At 40.6% G+C, this 14,904-nt stretch overlaps 1 protein-coding gene across 10 annotated transcripts in view; it reads right to left on the bottom strand.

Annotated features, from left to right (window-relative positions):
* ARHGEF6 (Rac/Cdc42 guanine nucleotide exchange factor 6) overlaps positions 1–14,904 on the bottom strand; it is a 116,330-nt gene that overhangs the window by 81,758 nt on the left and 19,668 nt on the right. For all 10 annotated transcript variants that reach the window (XM_081043903.1, XM_081043900.1, XM_081043902.1 and 7 more), the window contains 3 exons: positions 7,152–7,236; positions 4,872–4,996; positions 3,428–3,629 (listed from right to left, as the gene is read on the bottom strand). In XM_081043903.1, the coding sequence (XP_080900029.1) occupies positions 3,428–3,629; positions 4,872–4,996; positions 7,152–7,236 (412 nt within the window). The remainder of the gene's footprint in view (positions 1–3,427; positions 3,630–4,871; positions 4,997–7,151; positions 7,237–14,904) is intronic.

The following is a 14,904-nucleotide window of genomic DNA, read 5'->3' as shown; positions in this document are numbered from 1 at the left end:
CCAAAACAACAACTCATCGTCTTCAGTGCCAACCACCCAACACACACACACACACAGACACACACACACACACACACACACACACACTCCTCCTCCTCCTCCTATCTTCCCTATCTTCTCTATTAATGGAGGTCAGCATGTATCAAACATTTCCAGTGTCTAAAGAACCATTAGGCACTATGGGGACAGAAAGGTATACAAAGAGGAATGAGTCCCCCTTGACTTCCTTGTCACCATGAGTTAGTCACCTCTCTTCCGTTCACCACTCTCCAAACTACCCTTTATTTAGCTTGATCACTAAACTTATCATACTGCATTCTTATTATAGTTCTCCCTCATTAGATTATGAACACCATGAAGGCAAGAGTCATGTCTTAGGTTTCTCTGCCTCACCAGAGCTCAGGACAAAGACTGATATCTTAGCCATGGTGAATAAATTTTTGCTAGCTGGCTAGGTGGATGACACTGCATGTCTCTAAGGAGATCACCATCAAGCTGGATCCCTAGACTTGCAATAATCCTTACCTCTTCCCTTTTCCTCATAATTAATCATCCGCCGGTTTTCTTGATTCTACTTTAACAGTATCTACTGCATCCATCCACTTTCTCTTCTTCCCCACTCTCACAAAAGTAGCCCACACCGCTATCTGGATTGCCTGGATTTCAGCAGTCATCTCTGCCGGTTTCCCCACATCCTCATTGGTTATTCCCACCACTTCCCTGCAAACCATCCCTCACACTACCACTAGAAAGATCTTTCTAAACTACATTGCTATCCCCTGCATTGACACCTCTCTTAATGTAGCTCCTGCTCAAGGCCCCGCTCCTCTTCACTCACCTTACGCTCAACCCAAATCATCCTACCACTTGCTCCATGCTTTAATGTACTAACTCTCTAACCTTCTTCTACGAGTCAGAAGCTTCTTTCCATTCTTCAAGACCCAATTCAAGTGCTTCCCCAACTTAGGTTATTGTTAATTGAATTGCTTCTTTACTGCTCCAACAGCATCTTATTTCGACTTAGAGTTTTGTCCATGTCACTTATTCTGTCCTATCCTGTTATACTTGAGTGTGTACACACCTGTCCTGACTCCTAGATTGTCAAGTCCTTGGAGGCAGAGTCCATGAGAACAGATTATTATAACCTCCCCCACCCAGTGCCTAGGAATGCTCAGTGAACAAAAGCTGAGCAAAATTTAATGACCTGTCCCACAATACCCATTCATTTTACAAATATTTACTAAGCATAAATGACACAGAAAAATATCTCTGCTCTCATAACACTTACATTCTAATGGTAAGATACATACAGTAAATGGAATAAATAAGTAAATGTATATTATGTGAGATGGAGAGAAATGGTAAACAAACAAAAAAATAAAGCAGGGAAGGATGACAGGAACAGTGGGGATAGGGTTCGATTTTCTCCCAGGTGACCAAGGAAGGCCTGTGAAGCTGACAAGTAAGCCAAGACCTGAAAGAGGTGAGGGAATCATCCATGCTCATATCTGAGGAGAGTATGCCAGGTGGAAGGACAGAGAGTAAAGAAGGTGCCTGTCTGGCCCAGGCAACAAGGAGACCAGTGGGGCTAAAGTGGAATGAGTAAGGGGGAGAGAGGGCAGAGAGGAGGGCAGAGGGGCTTGGAGGCCAAATCCTGGAGAGCCCTGTAGACTATTGGGATAACCTTGGCTTTACTCTTTTTCAGATGGGGAACCATTACCCAAGTTCGATTTTGAAAAAATCACTCTGGCTACTGAGTTTTAATTAGATTATAAGGGTGACAAGGACAGGAACAGAGATGCCAGTTAGAAAGCCACTGAAATAAGCTAGGTGAGATATGTTGTTCCACATACTCCTAGTCCCAGGCCTTCCCTGACTAGCAGGCTTCCTGGCCCCAGCTGTTCGGACCTATCCGTAACAGCTGGGTAAAATGTTTCCAGAAATTACCTAGGTGTTCAAATCAGAGCCAGAGCTTACATGTGAGTCCTTTACTGAGTTCTAAACCAAAGAGAGTATTGGACAAAATTGAAGGGAAAGGTCCAAAAATCAGGACAAATAGCTTGGTTATTTGAAAATCTTCAGATAACTCCCCAAGGAGTGGGCAGTCCACAAGGGAGTGTCCAGACTGTGCTACAAGGCATCTCAGTGAAGGATATTATAATGAGGGCGTGTTATCTGTCCACTTCCCATGTCCCAAAGCAAGGCAGCAAGTGCTGTGCCTTATAGTTTTGCAGATGAAGACACTGAATAAGAGAACAAAGTTAGAGTGAATTTGGAAAGTTATTTAGAGATCCTAACAACCAGATTATACCAATTGAAAGATGTAACAAGGGGTACAAACTGGCTGTGAACGTAATCAAAACCAAGGAAATTCCAGGCAAGACCTGAAAATATTTCAAGGTTCAACAGAAACATCTTAATTCTCAATAATAAAAAATGCTAAGAAATATATATATATATATATATATATATATATATATATATACACACATATATATATATGTTGATAACAATTATTCCATTAAAAAAGGTTGTCCCCTCCCTTAACCCAACAGTGCAGAAAAGTGTACAAAGTAACATTTATCCTAAAAGCTTTAGGGAAAAGCTCATAACAATGGTTATCTGGGGGAAGGAGCCAAGGAAAGGAATTTTCATTCTCTACATGTATTTCTGTAATGTTTTTATTTATTTACAGTGAGCCGATAATATTATTAATTAATAGTATTATTTTGAGGCATTAAAAAAGCAATAAAGCTATCTATAAAAGAAAAAATGCACTGAGAAGCTAATCACTCAAAGGAGTCCATGGGTAAATATTTTTGAAAAGTGAGGAGATATAATGAATACCTCAATACTATTTTATCTGTATCATGACATTTTTATGTAACAGTTTTTTTGGGGAATATAGGCAGAGTCTACCTTCCTAAATAATAAAAAGCAAGTAAGTTACCTAAGCAAGCTCTCAAAAGACAGAAGAGCAATAAGATTTCACTCATATCTCTGAGGCATTTAGACTTAGGTCTGTCTGCTTCAAGAGCTGAGGGCTAAAAAAAGGAAGTTAGCACATGGCCTCTCTTATTATTGTATTCTGTCATGGTGATTCTTAGAGTAGCAGGAAGGACTATGTACTATGTTACATGGGCTAGAATTAGTAGACAGAAAGGGACATAGTTAAGGTGGAACAGTTGTCTGAGCTTTGAATTCTTTTGCTTTTTTAGTTTTTTGCTGCCTTGATGTAATCTAAATACAACTTCATTTCAAAATATCTAATCACAGATTTTCCCCAGTTCTGTTCTAGTCTATTTTGGACACACACATACAAGTACAAACAGTTTCAGTTAACCAATTAAAACTACAAGATTTGCTGTAAGAATATCAAGAAAGTACAAGAGTCACATTCAAAAAAGCTTTTAAAAGATTGACTTACCACTGGATTTAATTTCTCGGACATAATTACTAGGGAACCAGCCTGTTCTCCCATTTAATGTGCCTTCCCACCAGCCTCCTTCTTCAACTCTAGTGACATAAATGATGTCCCCTTTACAGACTGACAGTTCATCTTCATTAGTCTGTTTAAAGTTGAATCTTGCCTTTACTATCAACTGGTGACTTCCATTTTCCGTCATCTCCTAGAAAAACAAAAGCCACACCAAATTAAGCACTCATCTGAATGAGGCAGGGGCAGAAATTATATGAATTTAGACAAATAAAGTGGGGTGACCAACGATAAAACCCCAGGTCCATCTCAGTCTTGAGTTTTTAATTTAGGAGTAGTCCTAACATGGATAGGCCTCAGGGGGGATTAAGAAACTCCTCAAAACTATATGCTAACTTTTCCATTTGTGAGAATGTGTATTTTGAAGTGGGTCATGGCTTTCATTTCCCTCTCTCCCTACCAATTATCTAAAGACACTTATTTAAATGATCCAGGAAACAAAGTAGAGTGATAAACTATTCCATCCTGCCTCTATCCAACACAGACATATCTTACGTAATTATACGACCAAGATTAGGTACTAACCTACTCTCATAAAATCTGCCTCCCACAACACAATTACTAAGAATATCTTAAATCGGCTAAGACTTAGTCATATGAAAAGATCAAATACCCCACAGTTACTTAAGTCAGGAGTTCTTCACCTGTCACAGGCCCCTTTGAGAAGCTGATGAGCAAAAATGAACTTTACCCAAAACACATACCCTAAGTTCATACACAGGAGAGTTTGCACACAATTTGAGAGGGTCCAAAGAATGTGAAACCATAGTGTTCATCACCTTCTCAAAGGGAACTGTGATCTCAAAAGGTTAAGTGTTTTGGAAGTAATAACTCTTGATAACTTAAAGCAAGTGGGTGGCTTTTCACAAGGAATGCTGTCTCAAAAGAGCAGAAGATGGGGTATCTCCGCCTAAACAAAAGTTCCCATTAAGACCAAATGCAAAGACAACAGGGCTATCCCAGTATAGGAGTTCATCATAGGCCCAATTGGAATATAAAGAGAAAAATAAAATGACAGTACCCATGATGATAATAAACCAAAAGATAGAGGAAATCACAGCAAACTGCCATCAGGAAGTAGTAGTCATAATGACATATTTGCATAGCATTCTCAATTAAATGACTTGCTCAGTACTAGGAAAAGACAGACTTTGGAGTTTCAACCCCAGTTATCTGACTCTGTGCCTCACACGCCTTTGATTTGTTCAGAGGCATTTGGGCCACCCTGAATTGGTGTTAGGTTTAAAAGTAGTTTTATCGAGAGACGCCCCAAACAAACAGGACGGTTATCTTACCACACATGGAGATGCAACCGGGGTCTAGATCTAATTTCACGGATTTAACACAGGCAGGGGAAATTGGGGACTATACTTACCACTGTCTTTGACTGCCTGTGCAGCCCTGGAGCTGTGCTAGAAACTGCTCCCTGTGGGTTTGTCTGAGAACTATTAGCAGCACTAAGAGAAGAGGAACGTCCACATGGTCTGTCTGATAGCTGATCTGTGAAAAGAGGAAAAGGCATGGTAAAGGGAACCACTCATGTCAGAAAAACATCTACAACATAACATTATCTTTCATGGGACATTTTCAAAGGCAACCTGGCCGTAATTCTGTTATCATTATGAATGTGCCAAGTGTATTCTATCCTCCCCCCTCCCTTTTTGGTGGCCAACTTCTTTTTCTTAACCTTACTGGCCATTGCTCTCCAGTAGAATGAAAAACAGCGACAGAACCACATTTTCTCTTAACCCATTTCCCTACAAGTCTTCCCTCCTGAGCCAGTTGCAACAGTATGCCCTGTTATCCCAGGCAGAACTATATTGGGTACCAAACAGCTGTTTGTGGCTCTTATTACTTTGAAATATTTCAAATTTCTCTCTTTGTTTTTTTGGCCTATAACTGAGTGGTTCTTTTTTTCCTCACATGTAACAATATGTGTGGCATATATAATGTAAAATCTCCCTTATGCCTGGTGTGCGGGGGAGAACGAGAATGAGAGTGCGTGTGTGTCTGGAAAGATGCAATCTTGACACTAGAATCATTTTTTTTTTAAATCAAACTCAAGAGTCTTCTCTTCCTTGAAATCATGTGAAATTCGAGTAGACCAGCGCTGAGCTGGACGTTTTTCAGTATGCTGAGAGTGTACTAAAGAGAGGAGCTGGCTTCTTGACAAATTCAAATGAGGGTTCTTTTCCTCTCCATTTATTTTTAAAAGATATAAACTGCAAAAGTCTAAAGCCCAAACATTCCCCAGGCGACAAGCTCAGTATCCAAGTAGTTTCCTTGATGCTGTGGGTTTTAACTTTCACCTCCTTGTATTTTATAAATATCTGTGGCGAGGGAAGAGACTGTAAAACTCGCTAGGAAAGTTTGGCAAAGGAACGTATAATTTGTATGGCATAATGTTAGAATGATACGGTCCTCCCTGCCCAGAACTGGAGAGTTGTCATGTGTGTTAAATATAGTTACTTGAATTAGCTGTACTTTCTGCTCTACGCCTTGCCATAGCTCAAAAGCGGTTTTTTTTTTTCCAAAAAGCAAAAGAACAACTTCGGAGAAGTATTTTTACATTTATTGCTATTATATACAGACAGCTCTTTTGACTAAAACTAGAATTACTTGATAGCTTCCTAGATGCTCCATCCTATTTGGCACTTGATTATATTGTCTGCTCTTCTTCTCTAATTGTTTCACGTGGGTAAGTTGAGTTTCCCTAAATAGACGGTAATTTTCTCAAAGTCGGGGACCATATCTTACACTTTGTAGCCCCTGGCACTGCTAGGCACACGGTCTGCTGGCTCTCCAATGGCGTGAGCAGCAAGACCCGTGTTTGGGCATAGGGCTCTGGAGTCAGTCAGATGCAGGTTTGAATCCCAGCTCTGCCACTTACTTTCTAGTTGGGCAAGTGTGGGCCTGACTTTCTTTATCTGTAATATCGGCCTAATAATAATACCTACCCCCAGGGTTGTTTCAAAGATTGAATGAGACTACCTAAGACTTATAGGACAGCCTAGACCCATGGTAAGGGCTAAAAGCACTTTAATTATGGTTATTACTGCCCAGCTGTAGGTAAGATACTAATGTCACAGAAGGAGTGAAATTATACTCCAAGATTATCATCATTTTCTTTGCATCTACTACAATTTATGTTTAATACCTCCAATGTAGTGAGTATTAACACTTAAATAAAAGATACTCTTTTCATTCATTATGAACCTGAGTTTTCATTTACATTGCAAGGATCCTTAGGGGTTCTTTTACATGGACAAAGACATACAGAAAACTACGAGAAAAATGTCTCTAGTGGGGAAAGGGAAATAACAGCTACTATAGTCTGTAAACTTTATGAAAAAAGGAACTGATCTTTTCCTTCTTATTTTGTCTTCTTACACTCAGTTGCCTATTCAGTAGCTTTGAATGAAAGAGTTCTTAGTTCTAATGATTGCACTACAGGTATTAGAATGACATCTGTGATAGGTATGTTTAAATCCCAAACCATGAAAACTTAAAGCATTTGATACCCATTGGAGTTTATTTGTGGGGAGGGGAGAAATTTGCACCAAACAATCCTGGCCATAGTTGTCTCCTAAGGTAATTAGAAACACATGGAACCAAACATGTCACCCAGAACTCATAAATCACAAGCTCTGCTTACCTTCTGTTGCTTTGTTGACAGCTAAAAGAGTACTCAGAACCTTGGAGAAATTGACTCCTGAATAAAGGTCATCAGGATCAAATACCTATGAAAAAGGAAATTGAAACTGTAAGACGCTGTAAGTATTCAACTCAACAAACCAAACTATCAAAAGACCACTTCCTTTAGCTCTCAGAAGAAAAAAAAAAGTAAAAGCCAAGACCCAAACCTCTGTATACCTTTGGGAGAAATGAAAGCAGCAGCTGAGCCGCCTAATGACATGTGGCAGGCCATCAGTGAGTCAGAGCGAAGCAGTAATGGGAAATGAGAGCCAAGCCGAGAATGCAGGGCCCACTAGGAAATGCACAGTGCATACTCAGGCCCACTCTTCTGACCTGAAGATATCAATTCTCTCAGCCTAGTTACAGGAAACTCGTATGCATGTGTTACAGTTAATGCCCATCACCTACAGAAGGACATAACAATAGACAAAGAAGGAGGTGGAGCCTTTTGGACACGTTCTCATCTGTACAGTTTATTCATTGTACTCAACAGGGGCACTGTGAGCTGTGCCTTTTTCTCTGCTCTTCATTCTCCCCACTGCCACCCACCGGGTCCCAACACCTGGGATCCCAACTCTACGTCGCGCAGACTTTGCACCCAGGTCTGCCTTTTGCTACCAGTCTCAGCTCCTGGTTTCTGCTGCTTGACCTTGACCCCCTCAGCTCGGCTTCTTGGATTTGAACCTCTGTCTGCCTGAGCCCATAGACTCTTACTGGCCTTAAGTGACTTTTCCAGATACGATTTCTGGCCTTCCTGACACCACTCAACTGTCAGCAACAAAGCATTAAATATATACAATATTTCACTTTGCCAGTCTTCTGATTTGCCACTGTCCCTAGTAAAGATACCAATCAGTTGTTGTTTTAAATATAATGTATTAATTTTAAAACATATTCAATGTATTAAAACATATTGAGACTTCTTCTACTCTCACATACGTGTATTTGAAGCTAGAAGTATTCTCAAGTGCAAACACACTCTACTAATCTGCCAGCCAATTATGTAGATATGTATATCTGTAGGTAACTAGATGCCCACTTTCTGCATAGAAATGCACCTGCTAAAAATATTTCATTGCAGGATGTCTGCGTTTGTGTCTTTTTTTCCCAAATGTGGTGATGGGAATAAAATGTACCTTTTCATGTGGGACATGATTGGGCCTAAGATTTTGAAGGATTTGTCTTCCCATTAGCGAGAGCCATTTGCTTGCTCTATCTCTAATCTGCATGTTTTCTGGGAGCCACATCTAGACAAAATTTTATCTTCTTTGTGTACATATTCTTGAAGATCTAAAATCCGTCTCTAGAATAAAAACATATAGTATCCATTTTTATCAAATTGGGGGGAACATCCATATAGATAATATACACAAATGTGAGTCTAAGGAATTCTGCCTACTCTGGAATTCATAGCTCTGCTATTCATTTAACCAATGAATGTTTTGTATTCAAACTTAAAATGACTAAAGAACCCAATGACATCTAAAATTGAGACACTAATATCCTTTTAGTAAAGGGGTAATGCCAATATTACTAAAGAGTTAAATGACATTACAATCGAAATTGTTTCTGAATACTACAATATATGTTTCAAAGTTTTCCAGGAATAAACTGATAGGCATTCTGTTTTAGATTGCCAAAGCCTGGGTGTACAAGATCCAATCGACCCTGGTAAGAGTATCTAGTATCCCAGGGGATTCCAGACTTATTGACTCTCCCTTAAAACTGATTAATGGGAAAGTGTTAATGACATGTATGCCAACATGGTAACAAAGCAAAAAAAAAAATTATTTGTTTTTAGCTCCTAATTCCTAAGGCGAGTGTGAATACGTGTGTGTGTGGATGCATGTGTGGGTAAATGTGGTGGACGTGGGTAGAGTCTAAAATAATAAGCAGAAGTAAATATTAGCAGAATAAGCCATGAGAGCAAAAGCTGTGATAAAAAAAACTCCCTCCCTTTGTTGCTCCATATCCAGATTAATTGACTGCCTAAATGTAGCCACACTAGCATCATTCACTTGTACCAGTACTTGACTGAATATGAGAACAAATAAACTGACGGAAAAATAAAATGTGTATCAACAAGAGTCATTGTGTCTGTTTGAGGGAAGTTGCCTGTACTATGCAGTTTCCTTTTTAGAGAACCCCAATACACTAGAGTTTACCCACAGACACTATTCTTCTCACTGCAAGCCTATTCTGTAGCATGAGGAACTACACAGGAAAGCATTGGAAGAGGCCTCTAGGGACTAGTAGAGAAGGCAACACCTCAAACTGAATGCTATTGAAAATCGCAACCCAGATCTCTCTTCCATGCACTTGAGATTGGTTCCCTACTAAAATGATATGGAGGGAGTGCAACACTTTCAGCCATTATTAGTCTTTTACACTTTAGTGGAAATGAGAGGCATAAGACCAAGTTTAGAGAGGATGATATGGAGAAAAACTAAGGTCAGTGGTGCCCAACTGGGAAAAAGCAAAGGAAAACACCACAACATGGAGAGGGGTGAAAGGAGAACAAGGAAAAGTAGATTACAATACAGGCCATTTGGACTAAGGCCAATATGGAAAACCAACTACCCCTTTCTATCAGCAAAGCACTGTGACTTGTTAAAAGGTAATGTAAATTTGCACATTTATGCTACATGTGATTTTCCAGTACAAAATCATTATGAACTCATCTTCTGGTACACTGTGCAAGCTTCACTAGCCTGTTTAGCATGGTATGAAACCTATTTTGGTCCAGAAATTAGCTGGTTAGTTCCAGATAATTTAGCTGGTCCAGTTAGATCTGAGAAGGTCAGATGAATGGTAGCATTCCCTCCTTCCACATACCATGACTGTGATGCAGACAAGAAAGAAAGGATTGCTTCTTAGACTACTGTTAGATGGTTTCAAGGTCCCACTCCTGCAATAGGATGAGGCAAGGTTCAAGTATACCAACTACTAAAACAAAAATGTTTACTATACCCTGGATACAAAATGGGAGAGACAGAGATTAACCTTCATTGAAGATTTTAAGAAAGGATTTACATATAGCCAGTCTAAGGTCCAATCTCACACCAGCAGCTCAACTCAGAGGAGGCATTTAATTTTTAAATGTTTTGCCACATTTTTCCATTTTGGATATCCTGGTGTTTCCATCCACTAAACACCAGGTGTTAATTCTGAACGGTTGGGGATCTGCCAGTATAAACTGCACAGAAGTTAATATTTTTATGGCTTTACAAATAGATCCTTTTGGAGTAGTTTTCAGTTTCAACATGTATGCTGTTTTATGACATTTTTCCTAAATTGACAAACACAAGAAAGCACATGACAAGCAACTCCCCCAACCCCTTGTTCCATTCCCTCACTAATCTTATAGCTCCAATTTACTGATTTACTGAGCCCTTGCTATGTGCTGACACCGTACTTGGAGATTAGATAGATGACAGACGATTGATGATAGATAGATAGATAGATAGATAGATAGATAGATAGATAGATAGATAGATATAGATATCATCTCGATTCATTCCACTTGATTGTCCCAGCAAGCCTGTAATGTGGGTACAATTATTTCCCCCATTCTATAGATGAGTAAACTTAGACTCAGAGTAGTTAAGTCACGAAGCAGGAAAGTGATGGAACCAATAAAATACCCAAGAAAGTGTTGTGAGGGGTGTTTAAGCCCTGCATGCACACTTTATGTTTTCATGAGACATTAAAAATACATGGAAAAAGGGGTGGTTGGTTGGCTTAGTTGGTTAGAGAGCAGTGTTCGTAACACCAAGGTCACCAGTTCGATTCCCACATGGGCCAGTGAGCTGCGCCCTTCACAAGTAGATTGAAAAAAACGGCTTGACTTGGAGCTGATGGGTGCTGGAAAAAACACACTGTTCCCCAATATTCCCCAATAAAAATTTTTTTAAAAAAATACAAGGAAAAGAAATCCGTGGGTTTCTGCACAAAGAGAAATCCCTTGCTGCTGTCAGTACATGCAGCATTTGTACCATCTACAGCAAGTTTGTTACAGCCTCTAAGATGACTAATTCAACTAATCATAGCAAAAAGAAAATTTCCCATATGACAAGACTGTCTCCACAGGGGTCTCGCCTAATTCTTGTGTGATACTTCTCATTTCAAAGTGCAGCCCTGACCCAGCAGGCACCTATTGCCAGAAGCTGGGAAGGGTTGCACTGAGCTATGCCTATTTGTTCATCTGATTCCATCTCATGAGCCACTGTCCATACTTGTGAGGTGCTGGTTAGGTGGAGGTCCAGCCCATGGTTACAGGGCCAAGTCAAACCATTCCTTGGCAACATGCTCTAATCACCTAAGTTAACAGTCACAGCCCAGCCATATCTTTGTTAAGAGAAGCCGTGCCATATACTAGTTCAGAACTGGGTGAAGTCTCTAATGTCATGTGGCTTCAATCGCATTCAATCGACTTCCACTTAAAGTTAATTTGGGCCAGCCCGGTGGCTCAGGTGGTTGGAGCTCCATGCTCCTAACTCCGAAGACTGCCGGTTCGATTCCCACATGGGCCAGTAGGCTCTCCACCACAAGGTTGCCGGTTCAACTCCTCGAGTCCCGCAAGGGACGGTGAGCTCCGCCCGCTGCAACTAAGATTGAACACGGCACCTTGAGCTGAGCTGCCGCTGAGCTCCCGGATGGCTCAGTTGGTTGGAGCGCGTCCTCTCAACCACAAAATTGCCAGTTCGACTCCCGCAGGGGATGGTGGGATGCGCTCCCTGCAACTAGCAATGGCAACTGGACCTGGAGCTAAGCGGCGCCTTCCACAGCTAAGACTGAAAAGACAACAACTTGACTTGGAAAAAAGTCCTGGAAGTACACACTGTTCCCCAATAAACTCCTGTTCCCCTTCCCCAATAAAATCTTTAAAAAAAAAAGTTAATTTAGGGTTTGAAGTGATCACAATAGGCTCCATCACTCAACTGTTAAAATCTAATTAACTGAAAAGCAAGGGATTTAGTGGAACCACATGGACATAGCTCATGTTTCAGACCCAATCAAAACAAGATTCCAAATATTTTAGGAATATTTTATCTGTCTCTTGTTCTTATTGAACAGAATCTTAAATTAAATTACGCCATCTTGAATCTCATTCTCTAATTCTCACAGCTGAGCATGCTGCCTCTGTTAACCTCTGAACTTTGGAGGAAATGTCATCACAGAGTGCAACAGAGCAAGCAAATCGGAGCTGTTTAGTCATATTTCGCTGGGTGACACTGCTCCTAGCTCTGTGAATGCGACCTGGGATGCTTCCACCTAGCCCCTACCAAAGGTAGTCACAAAGTCAGCAACAAATAATACCCTACACTCAGAAAGTAGACTCAACTGGCCACCGGTATTCCACTTATTAGAACACAGTGGATGGCACTTGTACTTGGTTGGTTTTAAATAATAACCACTCCTATTTGATATGGAGCAAGCTTAAGGGAGCAAACTCTGCTCTCTATTCCTCTCTTATTTCTTGCTTTCTGTCCATTTCAGCAATTTAGGGAACAAGATCTGACTTGTGCACATACATGCATCGGGGTATTGAAAGGAGCACTAGTGAGGGTCAGAAGACCTTGACTCCCAGACTTGTCACTGCTGAGTAGTTGTGAGGACCTTAGGAAAGCAACACCACTTTTTTGCGGCTCTGTTTCCCATCTGGGAAGTGAGAGATGTCCTGGCCCATCACCTGAATAGGGGTTCTCAAAGGCAGCATCTTGGCTGCACCCGAAGGTCCAGAATCTGGTCTTCGATTCTCAAGGCTCTTGACTGAAACTAATATATTGTATGTTAGCTATATTTTAATAAAAGTCTTTCTTTAAAAAAAAAGGCTCTTCAAAATGGACTCACATCAACCAAATTCACAAAAGGTCAATGCATATAGTAAAATGCCAACTTGCTAATTTTTACTTAAAAATGAACTATTAAGAAGATCAGATACTCTCATTTTATAGCCAGATCACTCTCTCCCCATAGAGAATTCTACACGGGAAGCCAAATTAGAATTAGAAATTTGTTGGATAGTATAGAATCAAAGCAAAGGAAGTCTGGGGTATCACAGCTTAACATAATTATTACTTCTTTATTAGTTGACTTTTTCAAAATGTCATTTTAAAATGACCTAATTATATATTTTGGCTCTACCTTGCTGCCACTGCCTAATGGGACTTGGACTGTTGTTGCAGACAGCTATAACCATCTACGTTCTTTCGTCTCTGTGGATTTCTATACGGTCACTTTTCATAACTACTATGGGTTTCTAGATTACTTGGACCTCATCAAATCCAGAGCCTGAAGTTCAGCTCCATAGAGCTCTTATGATAGGAGCAAAGATCTAAGTGTAATCCCTCACTGCTCACCCTTCATTGCAAAGTTACCAAATCTACTTCCTAATGGCCACCTCAGCATCAACAACATCAATGTGTCACACATCATGACCTCCATTCTTCCTTGTTACAGTCCTTTAGGGGAAAAACACTTTCTCCACAACAGAAATATATCTGCAGTTGAGAATTAAGTGCTCAGGAAAGAGAGGAATGAATGAGGAATGGCATAGGCATCTTGGTGGGGATGGTCACAGGATTCAAAAGAGAAAGAGAAAGAACAACTGGCTATGGATTATCTCACCAAAAAGAGAATAGGCATGAAGGAAAAGGAAAGATAACATCTCTCCTGTCAGTAGTGCTTGCCAAGCCAAGGACAGGAAGTAGGAGGCCTAAAACCAGCTGCCCCTCAGCCAGCCAGTCGTAGCCTGCCCCTCCTCCTGTGCTCCTGTTACTAGAGCCTTTGCAGGAGCCATACTGGCTTCCAGTTTAGAGGGGAGATGCCTCAGCTGCTGGAGCATCTGTGTGCCAGACCTGAGGGTGTCCTCCCCAAGCCCCTCACCCTACCCCTTCAGAGAAGGAGACTTATTTCCTAGTGTTCTAAATTGGAATGCAGAAAACATTTTCCCAGAGACATCGTGTCACATCTGCCACTTAGTCTCTGAGTTCTATAGTCAGCCACATTAGTTATTAAACAGGCTGTTGTGGTCCAGCCAGAAAACATAGTCACTGCGTAGAAGCTTGTTTCTATGGGAAAATGTTTTCTGTGTTCCTGACAATAATTTACAAATGAACTTTTGGAAAATAATCCATTTTTTATATTGAAGAATGCCTGGATGTATGGCCCCAAATCGAAGTCCACATCCTTTATAATTTTTCCTTGTCCTATCACCTAAAGGATGAACAAATACCTTAGACACTCTGAATGCTATTTATATTAGAACTCTCTGTGATGAGAGAATCAAGTGATAGGTTTGAAAATTATGAGAATATCCTCAGAAATTGTAACAGTCGACAGCTCCTGACTGTGTAACAGTCTAGGCAGGTCAGGGGGAGACTCAGCTGTGAAAATAGGGCTCCTGAAGCCCCTGCTTTCCTAGGAGGCTACTATGATTTAGGGTTGGAGCCTGAAAGTCTAGCAGAAGCAACTGCTTTACTACAACTTCCACATACAAGACAGACTAGAGTTGATTGAACCCCACACAAAGATTATGGCAGGAGGAGGGCAATGAGAAAAGGAGCCCCTGCTGGTTGCTGTAAGCAGCATCTCCTCTGGCAATTTCATCTACAGCCTTCCATAAAGTCCTCCATTGACTTAGGCTCACGTTTCTTTCTTCTGAACAGCTACAATCTTACAGGCTGTATAGATTCTGCACATTTAAGCCC

This window comes from Rhinolophus hipposideros (genome assembly GCF_964194185.1).
Source record: "Rhinolophus hipposideros genome assembly, chromosome: X".
Classification (NCBI taxonomy): domain Eukaryota; kingdom Metazoa; phylum Chordata; class Mammalia; order Chiroptera; family Rhinolophidae; genus Rhinolophus; species Rhinolophus hipposideros.
Note: the sequence above shows the minus strand (reverse complement) of the source record. Positions and strands in the feature narration are given on the sequence as shown.